The 24,883-nt window shown below is 56.0% G+C and overlaps 1 protein-coding gene across 2 annotated transcripts; it reads left to right on the top strand.

Annotated features, from left to right (window-relative positions):
• Positions 1–4,064: 4,064 nt before the first annotated feature.
• On the top strand, positions 4,065–23,446 carry LOC140698871 (interferon-induced transmembrane protein 3-like). 2 transcript variants are annotated; one of them, XM_072970704.1, is made up of 3 exons: positions 4,065–4,082; positions 22,154–22,508; positions 23,144–23,446. In XM_072970704.1, the coding sequence occupies exons 2-3, from the start codon at positions 22,329–22,331 to the stop codon at positions 23,306–23,308; spliced, it is 345 nt and encodes a 114-aa protein (XP_072826805.1). In that variant the 5' UTR covers positions 4,065–4,082; positions 22,154–22,328; the 3' UTR covers positions 23,309–23,446. The 2 variants fall into 2 exon arrangements, with proteins under 2 accessions (XP_072826805.1, XP_072826804.1); XM_072970703.1 differs by lacking the exon at positions 4,065–4,082 and having other exon boundaries at positions 21,947–22,508.
• The last annotated feature ends 1,437 nt before the right edge of the window (positions 23,447–24,883 follow it).

A 24,883-nucleotide genomic window follows, 5' to 3' on the forward strand; every position in this document is an offset into this window, starting at 1 on the left:
CCCAGGCCTCCCGGGCCAGAACCTGGGCCTCCAGACCCCTGGGGCAACGCCTGGGAGTTTGTTGTGAGACGTGGGTGTCCTTTCTCTCTGACCCAGAGGTCTGTATCTTTGGAACCTGTGCTGGGTGACGTCTCAGGCCCTTCAGTTCTCCCCAGAACCCTCCAAATCTTCGGCAGGGATGATCGTGGGGCCCTTCCTCCCAGGGTTTTGCTGCAGTTCCCCCAAAAGCCACTTCCCCCAGGCCCTGGCCTTTCTTCTCTTAACCAATTAGACCTGGTACCAAGCCCCCCAGCAGGCCGGCCCTGCTCTGAAGCCTCGCCCATGGTGGGGGGTGGGCAGGCCTCCCAGGAAGCGGCAGCCCTGCGGGGGTCCCCCGGGCTGCTGGTGATTGGGAGCTTTTGCCTCCTTTGTGGGGCCAACTGACAACCTTCAAGATCCAACGACCCCCCATTCATGGGCTCTCAGACGTCCGCCTGCAATCCCTCAACAGATAAAGTACGTTCTTTCCTGGGCGTGTTTCCCCAACGAACTGGCAGTCTCTGAGGAACAGCTCCGGCTGGCTTGTTTCAGCCCACACCTCCACCTTACCAGAGCCATAGACCCTAAACTTCTTACCTCACCTGCAGCCAGTCAGAGACGTGTGCACAAGCCGATCAGGCTACCTTGTGATCCGACCTGATAAAAGACCCCAACACCCGGCCCTCGGGGCTCACATGAGCACCTCTCGCCTGCGGCAGCGTGACCTAACACACTCCTCTCTGTTCTCGCCCTTTGCCTTTTGTACCTGCTTTTACTGCCCGTGACACCGGCCCCCCGCTGTGTCCCTCAGCATTCTTCACACCCTGCCGTGGTCAGGAGCAGTCTGTTCATTAGATTATTCCACATTGTATTCTGGGCCCTATTTCCCATCCCACCCTGCTCTCCACCCCAAATCATCCTTAACCTCTGAAGTAAACGCACAGCTTAAAAGTTGAGAGTTGTGTCGTATTTGGTGGGAGGACTCCAGCCGGGATGGCAGCCCCTCAGATGCTCTGAAGAGGTAGGGGAGGAGCCAGGATGTACAGGAGCTTTACAGCAAAGACCAGGTAGTTGGAACAGGAAAAGATTACTTGTTATCTAAGGAAAACCAGGCACCTCAAGTTAAAGAATTGAGCACTTTTCTATGCATGGGAGGAAGCAAACATTTGGGCTCATTGAATTCATTCCTTTGACAAGCACCTAGCTATCCAGGGCCAGTGTCCTGCCCTTTCTTATTCTGAGTTCCCTCAGGGGGCACCATGGTGAGTGGCTGCAGAGGCCGGGCTGCAGGCTTGTCTTCACTTGGGGGGGGGACGGACAGCGGTTGATGACTTGATGGCTTCTGCATTCTTTGTTTACTGATGTGGTTTGCAGTATTTTTCGTTCACACCACAGTTTCGGTCTGTAACAGAAGTTGCGCTTTTCGGTCAGCGGCAGCATGAAGAGGCTCTGGTGCCGTGATAGCCCTGATTTGAATATAAACCTTTTCCCAATATCCAGGGTCACAGGAGAAATTAGGTACAAGAATGAATCCTTTCCCACAGTATCCTAGGCCTCAGAGAAATTGAACTGGATCTTACGTTAAAGTCCAAAAAAGCTCACGTTCCAGGAAGGAAAGCAATCCGACGCGTTGTCAGGTTCTCTGCCACAGTCTCTGAGGAACAGCCCCGTAACTCCCGGCTCCTGTTCCCGGCAGCGGGAGCCCACAGCTAGGCTTTGCTTTCACAATCGAGGGAAGTTCTGCTGCGTCGGGGCAGGTAACTTTCCCCTCCTTCTCTCCGAGTTCTGCGGCATGTGTAATCTTGTGCATACAGGGGCCCAGTAAAAGTGTGAGCCCCAGAGGGCAGCCAGGTAACTTCGGCCTCTGTAACTTCCTGAGCCAGGGTGGGGTGGGGGCCGGGGTGCAAGGAAGGCAGGCAGCAGGGTGCCGTGCGAAGAGGCTACCCTCTTTGCAGTGAGTCTGTTAGCTCTCTTCCTGGGCCAGCCCCTCTCCAGGGTAAATTAGGCGGTTTAGGGGAAGGCAAGGCATCTTTCCCGAATCTGCTGGACTTTGCCTTTCGCTCAAAATAACCCTTCTGCCAAAGAGACATATTTTGGGGTGAAAGGCCTGCTCCCCTTCAGTTTGAAAAAGAAACCCTCCCTGGAGCCCTCTCTGGCTCCACCTGTCGGAGGCCTGGAGTTGGCAAGGTGAGGCGGCGGCGGGCCAGAGGTGGGGGTGTCTGCCCAGCACTTTGTGTCCTGGCCTTCCTCTCCCTGTGTGAAATAAAATTCAGATTTTTATGGCAAGACAAGAAAAATTTAAACATGAAAAATTCTTCTCTGCCCTCTTGGCTCCTCTCTCCCACCACGTGCACTGTGTATCTGCATTTATGCATCAACGAGACCTCCCCCATCAGCAGGGACACCTGCTCAACCATAAGGAGCAGCAGTCTCCCAGCACCAACAAGACAGCTCACTGGAAGCAACCTAGGTGCCCATCGATGAGGACTGGATAAGGGAGCTGTGGTGTATGTATACAGTGGAATACTACTCAGCCATAAAAAGAATGACATAATGCCATCTGCAGCCACATGGTTGGACCTAGAGATGATCATACTAAGTGAAGTAAGTCAGACAGAGGATGACAAATATCACTTGTCACTTATGTGTGGAATATAAGAAAATGACACAAAGGAAATTTTTCACAATACAGAAATGGGGAGAGAGTACAGCTTAGTGGCAGAGCTTGTGCTTAGCACGCACAAGGTCCTGGGTTCAATCCCCAGGACTGCCATAAAAATAAATAAACCTAATCACCACCCCAAACAAAGAAAAATGGGAATCAGGGTAGCGGGGCGATAAAGGACATGGTTCTGGAGCACACTGGCCTGGGTTCAAATCCTGACGTCCCCTGTGCTAGAAAGTAATGGAAACTCTGTGCCTGTTTTGTAAAACACGAACAAACTAACCAACCAACCAACCAGAAACAGACTCACAGACATAGAAAACAAACTTATGGTTACCAAAGGGGATGGGGAAGGCAGGGATAAATTAGGAGTTTGGGATTAACGGATACACACTACTATATATAAAATTAAGAACAAGATCCTGCTGTAGAGCACAGGGAACTGTACTCAATTCCTTGTAATGACCCACATGGAAACGAGTCTGAAAAGGAATATACAGATTATAACTGAATCACTGTGCTGTACACGAGAAACTAACACAATGTCGTAAACCAACTACTTCAATAAAAACAACCAACCAAGACAACTTCTCAGGAGGGACCACCCCGTCTTCACCTCACCCGGGGCACGTGGCTACCATGAGGGCGCTTAGATTGTGCCGGCTGTGAATGGCGCGTCGTTTGACGTGCAGCCCTTTGGAAAGGCGTGGATAACCGAGGGCTGCTCTCTAGCCAGCGGAGCAGTTCTCAGAGCTTTCTGAGATGCTCTTCCCAGGCTGCAATCCTCAAATTGGGCTCGAGCAAAATTCTCCATTTCTGTCTTAAACTGACTGATTAATATTTTGTCGACACCTGCCTGGGGTTTCTTCAGCCCTCTGGGGTTAAATCAACACACCCAGAGTCTCTCTTCTTTAAAAAAGTCTAAGAGTTACTAGTGCTAGTGGCTAGTGAGACCCCTAAGTTAGAAGGCCCACAAAAGTGTGGGTACCTGTTGCCAGCTGGAAAGAATTCACAGCTGAGGCCGAGGGACAGAGCAAAAGCTGCTTTTATTTCTAGAAGGGAAAATGGAAGGAAAGTGCTCCAGCAGGGAGTCGTCAGCCAAGACGGTGGTCAAGAGGGCTCCAGCTCCGGGTCAGGCCACGAGGGCTTTATGGGAAGCTTCTGCCATCACGTCCTCCTTCCAGGTGTGATGGAGTCAATCAGTCCTTGTTCGGGCTTTTCTGGTGGTTGCCATGGCAATTGTCAGCTGTCATGGCGCTGAGGGGAGTGTGTCACTTAGCAGCTAACACATCACAATGAGCGTATATGAGGCTTAAGGTCCACTGGAAGTTAGTTCCTCCACCGTCTGGGATTCCCTAGGTTGTGTCCTGTCTGCAGCTGCCTCCGGAGACAGATAAGAGTAACTGGTTTCTAATCGAGGGAGGGGCAGGGGTACGACCCTGGGGGCAACAGCCTTGGTAACAAAAGGGAAAGTTGCTTTTAACCAGAGTGCCAGCAATCTGGTGGACCTAGCGTCCCCTCAAGAAAAAAGTCTCCAGAGATTCTGCTCAGCCATGAAAGTTGCAAAGGGAGATGAGGGGACAGGCCCAGGTAGTGGTCGCGAGAGGTGGCCGGCGTGGTCGCCGCCCCCGGCGCCTGCAGCCTGTCCTCACTGCTGGAGCCGCTCTTTTGTGGCGCAGGGGGGCCTGGGGGACATCAGCAATTCTGTCAACCAGAGGCGGGGTGCAGTGGGGTGCAGGGTCCCTCTTGGGGTCGCGAGGACTGGTACAAGTCTCACATCGCCTGATACACGTGGATGAGCACATGTTTTAGAAAATAGTTCTCTCCGCTTCCCAGAGGTTTTCCAGGCAAAACCCCAGGGCTCTCCGGGGGCAGAGGCTGGGGCTGACTGAGGGGCAGTGGAGGAGGCCCCCTGGTCAGTGGGCAGTTCAGATACACCAGCACGGGCTTCCCGCCACAGCTCTGCCAGGGGGAGGCCGGAGCCCAGGCTCTGAGAGGAGGAGGCCAGTCCCTCACATCCCTAGGGCCCCCAGGAAGCGGGGGCAGCCCCCCCCCCACACCAGGAAGTGGATACTTTAAAGAAAAGCCACCAGTTGACCGACATAGCATCTGACTGAGTCATCACACCAGATGGACCTGGACTCTTGCAAAGCCTGGCGAGCACAATTCCCCGTGACCTCCCCGACCTCTGGGTGGAGTCGGAGGCTCAGGACTGAGCCCAGCACAGAGGGCGCCCAGTGCCCGGGGCACAGATGGGCTGGGCTCTGAAGTGGAATCTGAAGCCACACAAGCGCCAGAAGAAAACAGGTGCCTCCCTCCCTGACCTCAGGGCAGAGAAGAGCTTCCTGACCCGCAGGGAGAAAGCACAGGCCCCAGATGGCGCCACTGCGCTACAGCCGTGACCCACACCCAGCCCCTCCCCCCACCCGACTTACCTGCACCTAAGCCTCCTGGAAGTGCAATATGCGATCTGGTCAGCCGGCCGGAGTTCCCGGTCAGCGCTGAGGAGGCGAACGGCCCGTGGGCGCACTCCTTCCCCAGGGGCAGAGGCTTATGCCTGATAAAACCCCCTGCTCTTCCCTCCCCCGCCAAGAAGAGGTCCTGGCCCTGAGTGACCCTTCTTGTCTTTGGCGAATGACCTCTCTGCCCTACCCTCCTGTCTGTAGAAGCGTCCTTTTTTCTTGTGCTTTACAGAAGTGGAAGTATAACTGAGGTGCAATATTGTATCTGTTGTAAGTGTGCAACGTAGCGACTCCCAGGTTTTAAAGGCATGCTCTTCCCGGTTCTACAATGTTGGCTGTGTTCCCCGTGCGCACACGTGCCCTCCTAGGTTGCTTCACACCTGACAGTTTGTGCCTCTCACTCCCCTGCCCCTGCACTTCCTCTCCCTGCCCCTTCTCCCACTGGTAAGCACTGGTTTGCTCTCTCTGTGGATCTGCTTCTTTTTTGTTATATTTGCTAGTTTGTTGTACTTTTTAGATTCCACTTATAAGTGATGTCATATGGTATTTGTTTATCTCTGTCTGACATTTTACTAAGCATAATGCCCTCCTAGTCCAGCCATGTTGCTGCAAATGGCAATATTTCATTCTTCTTCATGGCTGAGTAGTATTCCAGTGTGTAATACAAATATATACGTATATAGCACATCTTCTTTATCCAGTCATCTGTTGATGGACATTTAGGTTGCTTCCATATGTTGGCAACTGTAAATAATGCTGCTGTTAACACTGGGGTGTGTGCATCTTCTCAAGTTAGTGTCTGTGGTTTTTTGGGGATATGTACCCAGGAGTGGGACTGCTGGGTGACACAGCAGTCTGATTTTCAGTGTTTTGAGAACCCTCCACCCTAAAGAACCTCCTGTCCTGGCCGCCCCAATGCCCTGCTCCTTGCAGGGTGGTGTGCTGCCAATTCGCACGTCACTGAACAGCCCCAGCTAGATCTTCAAATTTGCTCAGCTGAATTTTGTTCTTTAACATAACTAAGATGTAGAATCCAGACAAAACAAAAGGTGAATAAATTTGACTACATAAAGGTTTAAGATTTGTGTGACGAAGTACAAACAGCAGACAAGCTGGGAGAAGATATTGGGAACACACAGGACAGACAAGGGACTGGCGTCCCCAGGGCGTCAAGAAGCCTCATAAAGCTGAACAGGAAAATGGAGAAAAGATATGAGCAGACAACTCACATTAAAAAAAAGTGACCCTAAACATACGAAGAAGTTTTAAATTCACTCATCATTAGAGAAATGCAAATTAACATAAGATGAGAGCCCACTTCTCACCTATCAAAGTGGCAGGAAATTACAACTCCGACACACTGTGTTGTGAAGCTTCGGGGAAACCAGCACATGCCCTTCGCTGGAGGGAGGCAAATGGTACTGTTCTGAAGGGAAACTTGCGCACACCCAACAAAAATCTATACGCATTTACTTTGACCAAGCAATCCTACTTTTAGGAATCTGCTCTGAAGATGCACTTCAAACAGTGTGAAACACATATTCACAAGGGGATTCGCTGCAACACGGTTTGCAATGGCAAACCAGTAGGATCAACCTAAATGTCCAAGCTTAAGAAAGAGGTGGAATAAACGGTGGTGCAGCCACACAGTGGCGTTCCGGGCGCTGGGAAAAGCAGGAGGAGGGCTGCTCCACACAGAGGGTGAGAGAAAAGCACGCTCAGCGCTTCCGCTCCTTTAAGAAAGACGGCGACGCGAGAGAATGCATGTGTGTCTGCTCCTTTGTGGGAAAGACACTTGGGAGGGTAAACCAGAAACTGAAGAGGCTGGTTACCTCCGGGGGTGGATGCGCCTCACAGAGTCCATCCTTCTGTGGAAATTCAGCTGCTGGAACCAAAGTAATGCTTCGCCTAGCCGAAAAGCAAACAAGCAGTCTCACTGCTCAGGACCGCGGGAGCGTCCAACGCGCACGCCAGGCTCCACAGACGGGTCCATCACAGACGAGGGAGCCCCGCCGAGGGGGGCGGGGAGGACAGACCCCATCCAAGTCGCCCAGGAAACAGCCACCAAGCTGGACGCCGCAGGCTGACACCTCCGCAAAACGGGCCACGTGTGAATGTTGGGGTGAGTGGAGTGCCCTCAGGTTGTGGTCTGGGAGTCCTGAAACAGCTTTATCCGGATATGACAACTAGGCAAGTGCCTGAGTCTCTGTAGTTAAGAACTGGTAAGCACCCTCACTGTTGGGGAAAGAAGTTAGGAGAGGGAAGAGGAAGGCTGGCCACGAGCCCTGCATTGTTGACTGGGACTCCCACCAGAAGCGTGTGGATTTTAAATACATTAAGAAAGATACAGATAAATGGAGGTGCATGTTTGTGCACAGTTACAACGCGTGCATGTATTTCCCATCTCCACTGAGAGGGCCCGGAAGCCAGGAGCACAGAGCGCCCAGGAAAGGAGCCAGGCTCCTTGGAGAAACAGCTGACGCCAGGGCAGGGCAGGGACTCCCCAGGGTGGGCCTGGAGCGCCCTGAGGTGCCGGAGCCCGAGGAAGCACTCAAACTGTAAACAAAACCAGACGCGGCTGTGGACAGGATGTAGGTGCCAACCCCAGGAGCCCGCAGCGGTACGAGCCAGGACACCGTCAGCAGCGACGCAGTGAGAGTCACTGGGCTGTAGGCCAAAGAGGCAGGTAAGTGTCCCTCCGTCCTTACTGACCTAAAGAAGCGGCTGATTTAATACGTAAACGGAAGATAAGGGAAGCTCTTCTTTACAGCAGAGTTCTAGTTACCTAGTGCCGAGGGAGAGGTAAACAGAAAGCCACCACTGGGCAGCAACTGACGGGGACCAAAACTGCGGGAGAAAGCTGGAGGAGAAACGAGATTTGCACACTCTCGAAATGGATTAATTATCCATGATGAAAACACAGCGGTTTTACAGGGAGACCCTAGTAGATGCCGTCTGCACCAGTGGCCAAGGGCAACATCACTGCTAGTAGACACAATATGATACGTTTTGCGTCCATGTCACGAGCTCCATGTTAGGGTGCACTGGGAAGGTCCCAACATCATGTCTATAGTACTGTTGTCAAAAATTCATGATCTCTGTTAAAAAGGAGGTGACAAACCCAAATGGAGTCACTGGTGTCAGGCCACACGGCAACGAACCAAAGCTTAACACCTAACCTAACTGCAGTTTAAACCCTACCCAGGAATGTGGCCTTTAACCAGCCAACCTGGAATTCCGGAGTCAGCAGCCTCCACTCCCCTTCAGAGGGCAGCCTCGCCTGGAGCAATGTGTTCCTTGCTAATAGTTTCCTTTTCTCACTCCTTCCTGCCTTTAAAAACTTGGATTTTCTGCAGCTATCATGGAACTCCTTTCTGTTGCTGGATGAGAGACTGCCTGATTCGTGAATCGCTCAATAAAGCCAATTAGATCTTCAGATTTACTCAGCTGAATTTTTGTTATTTAATAGACTTGGTGGCAGCAGTGGGATCAAAAGACACTTCCAGCAGCTTGGGGACAGGGAGATACGCAATCATGGTACCATCAGCCTCTTCTCAAGTTCACTGCCTCTCACTGTCTCCAGGGGCCGTGGTGAGTCTGCCCTTGGTTCTGAGATCTGTGTCCACTCCTTACCGAATTGGCTTACAGGGCAGGACCACTCATGCTGGCAGCCAGCTCTGCCAGGAGCTAAGCCCCTAGACTTTCCGACTGCAGTTCGCAGATTTCTGTGTGGATTTCCCCCCATGGGTTCTGTCCAGAGAGAGCCCCTCACCTGCAGCCTCCTTGTTGAGGTCTGCTGACCCAGCCCTTTCCCCAGGCCGAGGTTCCATGGGCGCGGGTGGTGCACACGGGGCCTTCTCTTGGCCAGGGTGCAGTAGCATCTCTTGGTTGCTGCTGGCGTGTTAAGGTACACGTTTTTTTGTCTCATTTTGTGTAGATAAAGGTGATTGCTAATGGGGATCCCAGAGGCCAATACCTGCAAAAATTGCGGAGCAGGGGTTGAGCACTTAACAGCTGTCAGAGCACAAGGCGTTGCACCCAAGGGCCCGTGTGTTAGGGTAAGATGGTCATAGGAGGGGTTCAGTTGACTCTGGGACACCTGCCAACCTGAAGGGCACTTCGGAGCAGTGAGTGCACCGTGATGCATGCACCGGCCCCGACCCAGCTGCGCACCCCGCGAAGTATTAGCTAGGCTCCAAGAGACCCGAAGCCTTAGCTCACGGGATCTGTGAACTCCAAACAGTCAGGTGCTCCACCTCCCAGTACACCTGTTAATTTTAGGTCTGATAACTATGGGCATGGAAGCTATATATATCAACCAAATCGGCAAAATATTACTAAAAACGACCTGAAATTACAGCGGCCATCACAGGGAACGTTCTACTTAAACAAGATTGTTCATTTCAGAGGTGCACTTGAGAGTGAAGGCTCCCAAATCGAGCAGACAGGTGACACCTGTCTTGACTGGTGTGCAGGAGCCTCCACAAGGCCTCAAGGCCGGAAAGCAGCCAGAAGGCTGGTGGAAACAGGCAGGAGGAGGCCTGAGGCAGCAGAGGACGGGCCGCAGGGCCTCCCCTGCAGCCTTCTCTCCCCGAGCCTCTCATTTTACTGCCTGGACGGCCTTTTCGCTCTGGAGAGGTGACCACATGGGTGCCTTTTAGAAGAAAGCTGCCCGAGGCTGCAGGCCTTCCTCCTCGGTACCCTTCACTCCTCGGTCAAAGAGCAAAGCAAGGGCCAGAGTTCAAACACTCCCTTTAGGGCTCCCAGGAAGGAGCCCAAGATGGTTTTTGAAGGGTTTAGAGTCATTCCTGGGGCCTCTGACCCGGGCTGTCAGATCTTTATCAGCCTGTGCACATGCAGGGAGGGCCCAGGGGCGCCCCAAAGTGGAGGCGGAAGCAGAGTGTCGTCCTTCCGAGGGTGGTATTCGAGGTCCGCCATGTCCAACGTGGTCCTGTAACGGACGGGAAGGAGCTCGGACAGTGGCAGCTGGGAGCTCCTCCGTAGTGTCCCGAGTCTGCACGGTGAACGAGGGCACCCAGCCTGTGCTGGCTGCCCTGCTGATAAGTGCGTTATCCCCTGAGATTAGAGGGTTAATCAAAAGGCAGAAAATAGGGCGGGAGGCCACCCAGCTGATGGAACGCACTTTGAAAGGACTTTGGACCAAGGTTGCAAACAAAGGTCCTTCAAACCAGTGGCCTTACAGCTACAATGCTCCAAGGCCAGAAACCTGCCCTCCACAGGGCCCACTGTCAGAATGAGGGCCCATGAATGGGACTTCATTCGCGATCAACTGGGGCACCAAAAAAGGTTGTCCTCAAAGGTCCCGTGCAAATTCCTCAGCACCCACTCAGCTGACCCAAGGAAGGCCCCCCACGTGGGCCCCGCCCAGGACTGACAGGACCCCAAGGGACCCTCCGTAAACTGCTGCCAGGGAGAAACTACAGCTAAAAGTAACGGAAAACTTTGCCAAACTCTAGTAGCTGCTCGGGCTGCCGTCCCTACCTAAACCCTGCCCTCCCAGGACAGCGAATCCCTCAGAGCGAAACACAGCTTCCAGGGCGAGGCACCCGGTTAGAGAGAATGTCTGTCTCAACCAGCGCAAGTGACTCCGGGGCCTTTTACTGGAGACGGGGCGCGGGCCCGCGGAGAGGAGGCCCAGGCGGAGCTCTCCTTCCCGAGTTAAGGAGCTGATAGCTCTGCCTCCAGTGGAGATGCCGCCTTGTCGTTTCCTGGCCGACCTGCACCTGGCCTTTAATGCTCCCCACCGTCTGTCCTTGTCACAGAAGAGGTAGAAGTCCAGCAAAAGTCCCCTCAACTAGCTGAGGTGCCTGAGAACCTGAGGGCTCCCTCTGATACTGACACTGGCAGGACCTGTAAAATCCAGAGACACAGCTAAACCTCCATAGCCATCAAAGCCTCCGGCCATACGAGGCCTCCCACCCTCCAGACCTAATCTCTCTCTGTTCCAGCCCCTGCAACGCAGGTCCTGCCTGTCCGAAAGCCTCGGGCTCTGAGAGCTGTTGACAAGTCAGTGACTCCATGCTTCCCGGCTGTTCGAAGCCTGAACACCCTCCGTAGCATGTTCTGATGGACTCCAAGTGGTTCAGGGCCACGGGCCTTTGTCAGCCTTCTTCAGCATCTCCCAAGTGCTGCACTGAGAAGGGAGCAGCGTCCCACCCCTGTTACAAGATGCAGGTGCTGGCTGTGCTCAGTCACCAAAGAGGTGACCAAAAGGGCCCGTCTGTTTGCTGACTGTTAACTGAAAAAGGACAGAGTCTCCGAGGAATAACTACGATTGTCTCCAGACACTAGTTCGTTACCTGAGTCCTAATTTAAGCCCTGAAAGAATTCAGCTGTCTCCAGGAAGAGTTAAACTAATCCAGGAGTTTCCTGGACCCACAGCTGAGTGGCAGCCTCGTGGATTTCTAGGCCTGCCGGGATGTTGTAGACTGCGGGTTGCTAATTTCCCTGTTTGCTTCCCCGCTTTGTGAAGTTGCGACATTTCAGGCCCCAAGCCCTGTCCCTGGGAAGATAAGCCTAAGAGGGGGTCCAGGACTAGGACAAGCCCCTCTCCCTCGGGCCACCCCGCTCTCCTAGACCTTTCACCTTATTTGTCATGAGAGAGCGAGCCAGGCCCTGGGAGGCTCCCGCAGACCCGGTAGTTCACAAGGGCCTGCTTCCTGGCGAGGCACACACGGGACCAGCGACTGGCGTTGGCCCAGCCGCCCTGAGGCTGCAGCGGCCTCGCACACTTAGTAGAGACGGATTTGGCCCCAGGAAGTGACGGGTATTTACAGACCTCTCACACCGTCCAAAGTCTTCCTGACCGCGCTGGCTTGGCGTTTCCCAGCAGGGAGCCCAGCCCACAACCCAGTCTCCTGCTCCACCTCATAGCCTGCATCGGAAACGCTGCCACATCCTTAATCCTGACTCCCTCCAGCCTCGCCGGCCAGCGGGGACGGGAAAACGTCCCGCTTCTCACCCCACACCCTGGTTCACACCCCTCGCCTGGTCTACTTGTTTGTTGACGGGTCACACTGCGCAGACAAGAAAAGGGATTTCCTAGCTGGCTGTGCTATTACTGCCCGGTAGGACCTGCTGGGAAGGGCACCTCCCACCAGCCACATCAGCCAGGTGAGGGCGGGCTTCCCGCGCTCGCCCGAGCACGCCAGTTGTCAGAAGGACGCACTGCAAACGTTCATACTGGCAGCCAGGATGCCTTTGGGGTGGCCCGTGATTTGGGGATGTTACGGAAACAAAGGCGATTTCTTCATCCTCTGGGACCGCCGTGAAAAGTGGGCCGCACGTAAACGAGCTCTGTCTGCTATCCTCTTGTCTTCTGAGGTTGCTGTCATCAAAGTTGGGTCCCACGAAGAGGCGTGACCCTGGGTGTCAGGGAAGCGCCCGGTGGCCTTCATGCAAAGGCAGCGGCAGTAGAACCATGAGATTGTGGCCCAGCAGAGGAAGTCCTTGCTGTTGTTGTGAAAAATGGCCCCTCTTTGCCCACCCTGGTGTCCTTGTAACACGGCAACCGCCTGCTCCAGCATCAGAGAAATTCAGATGGGTAAACAGTGGCTGTAAATTAAACAAACAGTCGGGGCTGCGGGAAGCCTGCGATGGCTTCTTGGTCCTTCGTGGCTCCCTGGCAAGCTCCATTTTCAGCTTCTGCTCCCTTCACCCCCACAATGCATTTAATATGGTTCAAATTATAAATGAACACTGGTGGGGAGACCTCTACAAAACTGTGAAAACAGTTTACCATCAGTGTCTGACCTGCCAGGTCCACAACCCTCGAAAAAGTCTTTGTCCCCAGAAGCCTCAAACCCCTTCCCCTCAAGCCCTGCGCACACCGGTGGCTGGATTCATTCCACTGCCTCCAGTGTCAGCTGCCAGTCTGTGCTTGTACAGTCGTATACCTCCCTGGTGGGTCAATGCCTTCCCTCACTGCAGGGGTGATGCCCTCTTCGTGGCAAAGAAGCTGTCAGAGAATGTGTTTCTCTGCCACTCGGGGTGAACCGTCCACAATCTCCAGTGACCGAGGCACCCACTTCACTGGGCAGATCACACAAGTCTCAATGAAGTCCTTGCAAACTCCTTGGGGCCTTACTGCCCTTCTCACCCTCCATCACTAGGTAGTCCTCAGACTTTGAATGTCTAAACTGCAGAAACTGCCGGACTCCCCTGGCCTGAGGTCTTGCTGACTGTTCACAGGACCTACTTTGGGAGATGTAGATTCGCTGCCCAGGAGATGCCACCCGCAGACTGATGTCCACTGGTGTGCGACCTTCTGCTGGTCCCTTGCTGCCTCTCGCTCGGGTTACCGAGCTCAGGTTCAGCTGCTGGCTGCTCGAAAGCCAATACTGGGGAGACAAGTGTTGGTTGGAAGGGAAAGGTTGCCTTATTCAGGAGACCCACAACCCAGGGAGAGGGTGGGCTTGTGCCCAAAAGCCAATTCCAAAGAGTCTGCTTGACCACGAAAGGGTCTAAAGGGAGAGTCATGTGGGGAGAGGGAGCGGAGTCTCCATTATTGCCCACTATGTGCAGACTTCCTTCTGGCTGCGGGGGGAGGGAGCAGGGCGGGGCTCCAAGTATCTCGCGCTCAGCCTGCAGTTACTGTCCTCCACCTGCGTTAAGCCTAACCCTAACCTTTGGTTCCTGCAGAAGAACTCAAAGGTGTTGCTCTGCATGTTCCTTGAGGAGGAAGCAGGGCTCTGCCCAGGGCTGCACTGTTGTGTCTTGACTCTTCCCCCCTTGTCTCTGCACTCCCTCCCTCCCCTGATTAACAACTGACTGAATCTGCCCTTTGGAACTCAGGGGAGGTCATGGAGGCTGAATGAAGCCAACTTCCAGTAAACACAAAACAGGGAATTGGAAAGGATTTCCAGGACCGCCCCACTGGGTCCTGCTCCGTTCCCTAGTCTGACAGCTGCTGGCAGTCTCTGGTGGCTGACAGTCAAGTTCACCGCCAACAGGTCAAGGGAGCGCTCCCAGCCCCAGTTCAAAGGATCCGATGCTCAGTCTGGAGCCTGGTGGCTGGGCCTTCTGGAAGCTTCACCAGAGGAAGACAGCCCTTGATGTCATTGGAAGGGGACTTACTAAGTGCTGGTGCCCGCCAACACTGCGGCAGAGCCCGAGGCTTGAGCCTGGCACGCACATCTCACCGCCAAAGAAGGCCCCACCTGACAGCTGGTCCTGTGCAGACGCGGGGCCTCGGAGCAAACTGGCAAGTCAGGACTTCACACTGTACCTGAAACGTGAAACTCTTTCTTCTCATTCTCTCCCTCACGCTGGCATTGAATCTGAGTCCCCCTGAAGCTGATTCCCCTGCCGATGAATGGCTGCCCTCTCCACCAAAGCTTCGTTCCCTTCCTGCTCCTCCCGGTTCCCTCGGGACCGAGGGGAAGCCAGGGCACGGGCCTGAAGCCAGGCAGGGCCGTGCAGGCCCCCCCGTACGAAGCCCCTCCGTGTCCCCTGCTGCTTATTGTAGAGAAAGGCTTCAGTCTCCCAGAACTCCCTGAGCTCCAGGGAGCGGACCACAGGGTCACTGATTAGGGAGATGCGGGAAGGCAGAAACAAGGAACAGCAGTCAGACAAGAAAAGGAATGACAGGAGTTCAGGAATGACAGGAGTTCAGCAACGACACAGCCCTAGTCCCTCCTCCAGGGGTGCCCGTGACAGCCAGGCGGGTGTGGCCGAGTCGTCGTTCAGGAGGTGAGCCTCCCCCCGCCTCGTGTGTCCCCCCACGCCAGTAGTCTCGGCGTCTCTGACTCCGTCTTGTATCCATCTCTGCCCTGCATGCACACAAGTTAGTCACCAAGGAGCTTTGCCTGCAGTGTATGTGAGAGCCCCTTTCCTGGAAACTCCCCCACGGTGACAAGAGAATATGAACAAGAAACATTAACATTTGTCTTATGAAGCAGAGCAGGGACGTCCCCGCCAGATGAACATCAACCAGAGTCCACTGGCCAAGGACAAAGCTCCTGTGACCTCCCGCAGCCCACGGCCCTTCCATCTCCCGACCTCACCCCCGCCCACTTCCCCTTCCCTCACCATCGAAGAAGCCTGATGTCCACCCCAAGTTAAGGTGGTTCTTTGGGACACTAGTCCACCATCTTCTCGGTTTGCTGGCTTTCCGAATAGTTGCTATTCCTTCCTCAATACCTTGTCTCTCATTGGTGACTCACTGGCCGGTCGTGGTGGGTAACACATGTCACCCTCATCTGTATCTTCAGGCTTTGTTAAGAGGGTAACCTTTCAGACTGCCAGATCTGTCATCAAAGATTCTGATCCGTCCCTGGGCCTCCCCAAGGCCAATGTCTCTTCTATTCCAAATGTCACCACAAAGTACAACCGACTCCCCTAGAAATCTCTTGCTGAGTCCAGCTCTATTCCCAAGCCCAAGCTCGTTCTGCTCGCCCCACGGCAGACCAGTGAGTCAAGCGACAAGGCGTGGGGACAAGCAACAGCGACTTTATTCGAAGAGCCAGCAGCGGAGGAGATGGTGGGCCAGTGCCCAGAGAGCCGTCTGGGCACTGAATTCAGGCTGCTTTTGCCCTATAAGGGGAGGGCTGTGGCTGGTTGCTGCCGACCTCTTGGTGTCGCCCTGAATGCGTCGGTCTGGTCACGATGTTCCTGCAAACCTCTAGCAAGGCCAGTGTCACTCTCTGCTCTGCAACTTTTTCTGTCTATATGAATGAAAAATTGGTATGCCTTTTACTTAGTTATTATTTTTAATTAATTAATTGATTTTTAAAAAAGTGCTATTCCGTTAAAGGGCAAGCCTGGGAGGCAGAGCCTTGAGAAAGGGCGCCATGTGCCCTCCAGGCTCTGGGAGCGCTCCTCCAGACGCTGCGGAGCCAGCACGACTGCATGGTGGTAACGGGGGAGCCGCAGGGACAGACCCGCTCGGGGGCGGGCTTGCTCTCCTCTGTCACACTTTGGCCAGACAGCCTGTGCCTTGTTTTTGACCTTTCTCAAGTGATAGCACAAACACCCAAATGAACGTCAGTACGTCTGCACCCCACGTTCTAAAGATTGTCTAGATCAGAGCTGCACCCACCAACCGAGAGAGCTCACAACAGCCGAACCTCGCAGGGTATTTCGAACAACTCTGTGTTTCAGGCAAGGAGATTTCTTGCCAAATGCGCTAAACATCTGGCTGAGCCCCGGCTTAAACTGTAAATGCAGCCGGCACCCTCTGTGAACAAATCCATGAGCCGCGCCGCGGGAGAGGGAATGGCCGGGCTTCTCCCTGCCTGTGCGGCTCTCGGCCGTCTTGGGCGGATACAGCTCTAGATGGCTGGCACAGTGCCTCTGAGCTCATCTAACTTAACTTTCCACAGATAAAGACCCCTCGTTGGTCGAGCCCGGATTTAGCGCAGAGCTAGGGAGGCCCACCCGGAGGCCACTGTGGCTCAGGACCCTTTCCTCCCGCAGGACCAGGCCTGCTAGGACAACAGCTGCCCGACCAGCACCCTGGACTCCTGGCAGCGCTGCTCCTGAAAGCGGGCAGTCTCGATCATCTTCTGGCTGAGCCGGGAGCGCGGCGCGTGGCCCTCATCTCCTGCCGCTCAGACTCACTCTGGGGATTGACACTCAGCTACATAAGATCCCGGGCAAGCCGCGCGGCTTGAAGAGGTGGCTCCTTCCATGAGACTTTGATTTCCGTGATTCTGGTCGGTTTGTGTCTCGGGGACCATGGCTCCAAAGTGCCCTCCAGACACTGGAAGTAATCCTGCTTCTAATGATCATGGTGATGTCCCTGACCTGCTGTGTCCTCTCAAAGGCTTTGAATATGCACTCGCAGCAGCTAACCACCAAGCAAGCGACCGTCCTAAGACTGGGACGTCAGAAGAGGGACAGAGAGGACCATCGACTTAAACATTGTGCCTCTGCGGTCGTGACCTGTGAATCCCACACGCAGGAGCCACAAAAACACACAAATTTCAGAGCGGTAGCCGGGACCCGTGCTGATGCCCTAACTTTGGTCACGTCTCCCAGGCAAGCTGAGCCGTCAGAAGGGAGCTTGCTGAGGGGAGACAGCCGGCCCCAAATGGAGTCCTGGGTGCTCAGCTCCCACGGGCAAACCAAGACTCAGTGCCTAACCTGACCGCGGTCCCAGCCTTCCCAGGAGAGCAGCGGTAACCAGTCAGCCTGGAGTCCCCGGCAGCGCTAGGAGGAAGCCTGCTGACGACCCCTTCCGTCCCCTCAGGAGGGGGCCTTGCCTGAAACAGCGCACCCTTTGCTGGTAATTTCCTTTCTCTGTGCCCTGCCTGCCTTTCAGGCAGATACGAGGAGGAGCCTCCTCTGTCGCCGGATGGGAGCTGCCTGATTCGTGGATCGCTCAGTAAAGCCGGTTATATCTTCAGATTTACTCAGTTGAATTTTTGCTCTCAGCACCTCATTCCAAACACAAGAAGCCCCACAGAAACACAAACTGAAGAATATTCTACAGAACAACTGGCGGATGGTGCTCTTCAGAGGCATTACACTCGTGGAGGTCTGGGAGAGACCGAGGACCCGCAGGCCGGAGGGGGCTGGCGCAGATGCCTGGGCGCAGCGCGGGGCCTGGGACAGAAGGACACACGTGACGAGGCTGGTGGAATCTGACGGGCCTTCAGTCTAGCTGACGGCCTTGCACCAGTGCTGGTTCCCTGGTTTTGATCACGGCCCTGCGGGTAAGACGCTGTGGGTGGAGGAGACGGGTGAGGAAGCACAGAGGGCGTTATACTCCCGTGAGTTCTCCACGTGTCTTAAATTGCTGCAAAGCACAAAGCTAGAAAAAGAAGCCAATGTTAGGCTTGTTGAAATGAGTAATGCAAGAGGTGGGAGAAGCAAGGCGGCATCATGGCTGAAGCCTAGAGCCAGCCTGCCTCGGTGCCAAAGTCCCGTGCTGTCCAGCTGGGCGACATCCGTCTCTGGGCCTCCGTTTCTTCTCTTCTAAAATGGGGGCAATAAGAGCACTTATCTGATCAGGTTAGAGGCTTAAGTCTGTTAACACAAGTGAAGCGTTTAGAACAGTGCCTGGAGGCCTGGCTTTTACCAGCCTTCCTGTGACCAGAATTACAAGTGGGCGGGACCCTCCAAGGGCAGGTGAGTGTGTGGAGGGTCAGTCGCTGTCCTGGGACGTAAGTGGGAGACGCAAGAGTGGGGATGCCAGTGGGACCGAGAGGCGTCCGGAAAAGAAGCAGAAGTGCCTCGTGTACTGAAACAGAAGGAGGACTGAAGTGCAGAGGAAGAAATACTTGAAGAAACAACGAAGTTAAACTCCCCAGAATCTAAGAAGGATGAAGAGCTTCAGGCTGAAAGACCACAAGGGGCAAAAGAAGAAATAACCCACACTTAGACGCGCTGAAGTGAAACTTGTGAGTATCAGAGAAAAGTTTCCAGAAAGACGAAGCTGCAGAGAGGAAGAGCAGACCACCTGCAGGGGAGCAAGAATCACACTGATACCAGATTTCTGAGCAGATCGTATAAGAAGATACAGGGTGATATTTGAAGGAGTTGAAAGGAAAAAATCTGGACTTTAACATCCAGCCAAATTGTCATGCAAATGTAAGAGTATAATAAAGATAGCTCCATAAAGCCTCAAAATGGGCCCCTCCCAAACACCTACAGAGAGAACATTCTTGGAGGAGCCACTGAAGAAAACAAAAACAAACTCATGAAAGTCCGGGGGCCATGGAGGAAGTGAGGGACCCGAATGCCTTTGCAGAGTCTGTTCCTGCTTTGGGAACAAACCGCCACCAACCGAGAGGCTGGGACAAAGGGCGAGAGGAAGGCACCCAGGCCACACAAACTCCACTTAAAACTGGGTGGCGCCAGCGTGACGGGAGGACAGGGGAGGGGCACCTGAGAGCGAAGGTGCAGGGCGTGCATGCCCACCGCCAAGACGGCTCTCGGCGAGGCGGTGCTTAGTGCGTGTTTGGTGAGAACATGAACAAATGCGACTTCTTCTAACGGTTACAAGTGGAAACAAGGTCCACCCCATGAACATCAACAAAAACGAGAACAGACAGAAGAACGCAGACAGCAAACAGGGAAAGTACGGCGAAGTCAGACCCCACAGGAGGACTGTCATGTGAGGTCAAGGCAGAGATGAGGGAGGAGACACAGCTTAGTGAAGCATCTGGAAACACGGAGAAACCTCAGTCTCTGAAGCTGGACAAGGGAGTCCAGGGGCTCGTCGGAGCATCGGGGCCTCCCCGGGGCAGACGCCGTCCCAGACCCGGAACCCAGGGCCGCTGGCTCAACGGCCTCACGCCGAGAAGACGGGAGGAAGCTGCAGACAAGCATGTGAGACACCGCAGGCAGAGTGAAAGCTGCTCCAGCACGTCTGATTTGCGTTCCAGAAGGAGTGGAGCAGAGTGGAGGGTAGAGGAGAAGCAAGATTTGAAGACAACGAGCACTCCCCCAGACTGCTGGGAGACACCAACCCACGGACGTGGACGACCTGAGGGGGTCTCCTCCAGAATAAGTGAAAATGAACCCCCAGCTCCACACGTGGCAGTGAAACCACGGAGACCGGCCGGTGAACACGAAGTCACAGCGGCCTGACACAAGCACAGGGTTCCTGAGGAGAGTGGAGGTGACTTGGCAGCTGATGTCGCAGTGGCAGCAGAAGCAGAGGGCAGTGCGGCGGTGTCTTCCCCACGTGAAAGTACTCTTCAAGAACGAGGTGGAATAAAGTATTTTTAGGGAAGCAAAAATCGAGGGGCCTTGGCCACCAGCAAGGCCCCACTAAGGGCGTCTTCGTGCGGAAGGAAAGTGATCCGGATGGAGGATCGGACAGGACGGAGGGGTGGGGAGCAGCTCCAAGGCCCGTGGCTGTCGAGCAGGTGAGAGCGCCCGAGGGTCTCATATGGTGCAACCGCCACAGAGGTGCTTCATGCTCCACAAGGTAACCGCTGAAATAAGGGGACAGGACTGTTGGAATAGTCACGCTGTCAGATGAAATCACACAATAATCAGCATCAGACAGAGTGGAGATACTGTTAGAGTCAGTAAGAGTGTCTGGCGAGCTTGCTGGATGCAAAGCTTACGGGCAAACACTGGGTATTTCTGTGGCGCAAACATAAGGAAAGGGGCCACACTTCTCCAAAAGGTTGATTGCAGAAGTGGCCCCCCTCAACAAAGATCTGGGGTCAGTTTTGCAAACACCTTCCACGCTTGTCCAGGTAATGAATGTGGTGAAAGAGACACGGCCAGTTCCGAGAGCCCGCCAGCCCCACACCCCTGCTCTCGCGGGGACCCTGCCGTGGCTCTTAGAACCAACCCAGCCAAACACCCTGGAGGATGAGCAAGCCCATGGAGAGCTGGAACTGTCCCCTCAACCTGCAGCTGACAGTGGGCGATGGTGAGCCTGGCCATCGAGGCTGGTCCAGGTCCACTGAGGCTCCCGGAGTCTTGGGCAAAAGCAGGTGCTTCTTGATAAATACCACTGAGGTTTTGTGGTTGCTCATTGTGCAACCTCATTGTGGCAACAGATAATTGCCACAACCTAATTCACCATACCAAAGGAAGCTGCAAAGAGACGGCATCACACTCCCCACAGAGCGGCTACCCTCGGAGTCAGGGGGACGCTCAAGCCTGCTGTGGGAGGATGCACTGTGACAACCCCTGTGGAAAAGTCCGGTCTGGCCCGCTGAAGTGGGAGGCACACATCCAACTGAAAAGCAAATTCATGTGCAGGGACCCCCCCACCCCCCGGCACACACGGACGCTCACGGCAGCTTCGTCCCTGGGCATCGACAGCACGGCAGACGAGCCGTGGCAACATCATAGAACGCAGCACAAATCAGGACAAGTGACCGCAGCTGCAGCCTGTGCGAGCCTGGGCGTGTTGTGCCGAGTGATGGACGACAGGCACCGGTGAAAGCAGCGTCGTCTCATTGACATAAGTTCAAACGGGCAAGATTAAACCATAGTGCCCAGGTTTAACCTACGCTCCGTTCTGCTCAGTCTAACCCACACGTGGATGGGGAAACACGCGTGGGAACGAGAAAAGCCGGAACGCACACAGCAAAGCCAGGGAGTCATGACCTCGGTGGGTTGGGCGCGGCGGTGCTGGTGCTCCGGGAGAGAGGCTGCGCCTGACCTGGAAGGGGCTCTCAGAGAGCCAAGCCAGAGGGCTGGGAGAGAGGCAGACAGGAAAGGGGGTTGCAGAAGGGGTGGGGGCGGGGCCAGGCCTGCAAGGTGCATCACTTAGCTGTTAAGGGGAAACAGCACAGTGGGCATTGCCCCTGAGTCACAGGAACAACCCGACACAAGACACACACCTCTCTCTGCTCTGATGTCCCCATCCTTCCGTGGGGGTGGGCAGAGGCAGGAAGAGGAAAGCCCGCAATCCGGAGAGGCTCTGGCCAGCGGTACGCACTGCCCCTTCCAGAGGCCTCTCTGGGTGTGGCGCCCTCCAGGCCCTTCCATCCTCGCCCTCAAGCTCCACGGCCCTTATGTGAGATGCCTGGGGAGTGGGGAGCAGCGGAGGTGGGGCCGCACAAGCACGCAGGCCCTGGGCCCCGAAGCTGCTGCCAAAGGGCTCCCACCACGGCTGCCTCCTCGGGTCAGCAGCTCCCAGTGTCCTGCTCGTGGGAGCCCTTGGGAGATCATGGGAGGCTCCCCCGGGGCAGGCAACACGGGCTTCTGGGTGCCCGCCTGCAGCCAGGCAGGCCCCCAAGCCCGCCTGGAGCTCGGACTCAGAACCGGGACGGCACAGTGCGCGTCAAGGGGAGGGTGTGCAGCTGCGGTGCGGGCTCTGGGGTGCGGCTCCCTCTGGGGGCTGGGGTGTGGGGGCTGTGAGGGGCTGGCAGGGCCCTGCGTGGGGGCAGGGAGGGCCTGCAGCAGGCTTGGGTCCCCAGACCCCCAGGCTGGGGAGGAGCCCCCAGGGCCTGACCACATCCCTAAACAGGCCCTGACTCGAATGCCTGGGACAGGAAGCCATCGCTTAGACTGCAGCACTCCCCCACCCATCCTGAGTGGACAGCCAATTCACCCATTTACAAAATAACAGGAACTGGAAATTTCTGAGAAAGCAGAACTTCCGACTGAGATGGGGGCTGAGCTCTACGAGGGACCGCCCTACAGCATCCGGGGATACCCCAACAATGGTCAGGGCTCGGCATTATAAGTGCACTTTCCAGCCCTCCTTCACTGGCGCCCAAGCCTGCATCCCACAACCCTAAGACATGTACACGGAGAAGGAGGTCGAGATGGGGGCGCCCCAAGGCTCAGCCCCCATGACGAGCACCGTGATCAGCATGCAGACGGAGACCCCTGGACGAGACTACGTCATCTGGTCCCTGTTCAACACCCTCTTCATGAACTGGTTCTGCCTGGGCTTCGCGGCATTTGCCTACTCCGTGAAGGTAGGAGGGTGCCTGGGGGAAAGAGCGTGAGCCCGGAGAGGCCCCTGCCCAGACGGCACGTGGGCTGTGGGAGGCCTTGTGTGTGTCCGCGTGTGTGTGTGTGTGTGTGTCAGCGTGTGTGGGTGTGTGTGTGTGGGTGTGTGTCTTGGGGTATCATTCCCAGTGAGCGGTCACGATGGGGCTGCAGGTATGCCCAGCAGGAGAGCGGGGGTCGGGGCGTAGGTGCTCTGTCTCCACCACCCGCGAAGTTCTCCTTCTCAGACTAATTAGAGAAGCCACACCCTCATGGTTCAGACTCAGACCTCCAGTCTGGTCTAGGAGAGAGAACAGGCACTGACTATAAGTATGCTGACCCCTGGTGGGGTGATTGGCCAGGGAAGGGGCCAGAGCAGAGGGAGGGTGAGCCCTGGGGTCTCCTGGACAGGCTGAGAGTCTGTGAGGAGGGAGATCCAGGCCCCAGGAGGGGAGGGAGGGCCCGCTGGGCACGGTCGTGCTCAGGCTGTGGGGGGACGGGCAGGGGTGGGTCGCCAATGGGTGAATGGACACCGGGGGACCAGCAGGGAGGACCTGAGTCTTGGCACCTGGCCTTCACCCGGCCCGGCCCCAGGTCCCCCTCACCATCTCTCCTCCCCCAGTCCAGGGACCGGAAGATGGTGGGCGACGTCTCTGGGGCCCAGAGCCATGCCGCCACTGCCAAGTGCCTGAACGTCTGGGCCCTGATGCTGAGCATCCTCGGGACCATTGGAGTCATCGTTTTTCTCTCCACTCGCTTATGGTTCAGTTTCAGAGTGTATATTTAGATTTAAGGCAACAGGGAGGCCACCACTAGTGGGCCATGGCCACGGCCCAAGTCCTGCCCCTGGGGCGGTGGGCCCTGTCTCCCCCATCCCCGAAGACAACTGGATTCAGTAAAGTGCACTTGTACGTGGCGGTGCTGTGATGTCCCTGGGGAGGGGCCCTGCTAGGCGTCCCCAGACTGCCCCTGAGGCTTAGTCTCCCCTCCCTTGCCCATCTGCTGCTCTGTTTGGAGGTGGGAGGGCGCATCACCAGACTCCGCTGGTTTCTGGCCCCCTGCTAGGAGCAACGGCTGGGACAGGGTCCTAGGAGAGGGGTCTCTCCTTTCCCAAGGAAGGGCACTCTGTGTCCAGAACACCCTTGGCTCTTAGGGTAGCCTCCCTGACTCTCAGCTGCTGGGAGCAGCGGTGCAGGGGGGCTGCGGGCAGCTCAGACCCTCTGGGAAGACGACTGGCTTTTGTACCTGTAGGTGTACCTGTCTCCCGCCCGGGGTGACGTCCAGCTGCCGCTGCACCCTGCTGCTGCTCCTCCAGCCCGCAGGCTCGGTCCCGGCTCCTCCGGAAGGGTGGAGGGAAGGACAGGCAGCTGGAGGAGCGAGCAGGACCCATCCTCAGCGCCAGGCAGTCTGGTCCTGGCTAACTTCCTGCAGAACTGCCCTGACCAGGAGATCAGCTGCCTTCCTGGTTCCCTCCCTGCCCAGGACGAGTGGGCACTTGGGGTGCCCCAGGGCAGACTGCCCACAACCAGCTGGACTGTGGGGGGCGCTGAGGTGCACCTGGCCCTTTCCCCACCCCGTCCGTCTTGAGCTCACCCGTCACTCTCCTCACTCGGCCCTGCATCCCCCAACCCTCAGAAGTGGCTGCTGGGTAGGGGTGCCAGGGTGGGCCATGGGGAGTACCCGCCCCCCAGGCGTCCCAGGTGTGTGAGTTCGAGGGGGCACAGCCCCAGGGAGAGTGGGTCCTGGAAGAGCGGAGCCTGGTGGAACCGCCACGCTGGGTCTGGGAAGGACTCCGAGGCAGGGAGGGGCCGGGGGACAGCTGGGACCCCGGCTAGGGGAGGGGGCGCCACGTGTGATGGTGACCCCGGCTGGTGGGGAGGGCGGGCGGGCAGCACTCAGGAAGGGCCGGGGTCTGGACCCCACAGACTCTCCTTCCAGCTCTTCCACAGCCTGGGCCTCCTGTGCGTGGTCTCATACCCACCTCCACGGGCTGCACATGCCCACCTTTCCTGGAGCCCCTTGGGGTGACCGCCCACCTCACCCTCCAGCTGGGCTTTCCTTCCCGACTCCAAGGACAGAGCGCGTGACGCTGGGAAACCCACCAAATGCCTGTGCCAACCCAGAGGTTGGGGGCGGCCTCCCCTGCACCCGGGCGGACGCTGGGAAGCAGACGAGTTGTTGGAGGTGGGGGCTGGGGTCGCCATCTTCCATGGGCCCACGGCAGAGAGTTCTGGACACAGTCACGGATGTGTCCCTCGGGGCACAGCAGGAGGACGGGCACCAGGGTGCCCTCGGCTTCCAGCAGCCAAGGAAGCAACAACGGCAGACCAGGATGTGGGGCAAATCTCTTGTCAGCTCAAGA

This window comes from Vicugna pacos, chromosome 10 (assembly GCF_048564905.1).
Source record: "Vicugna pacos chromosome 10, VicPac4, whole genome shotgun sequence".
NCBI classification, from domain to species: Eukaryota; Metazoa; Chordata; class Mammalia; order Artiodactyla; family Camelidae; genus Vicugna; species Vicugna pacos.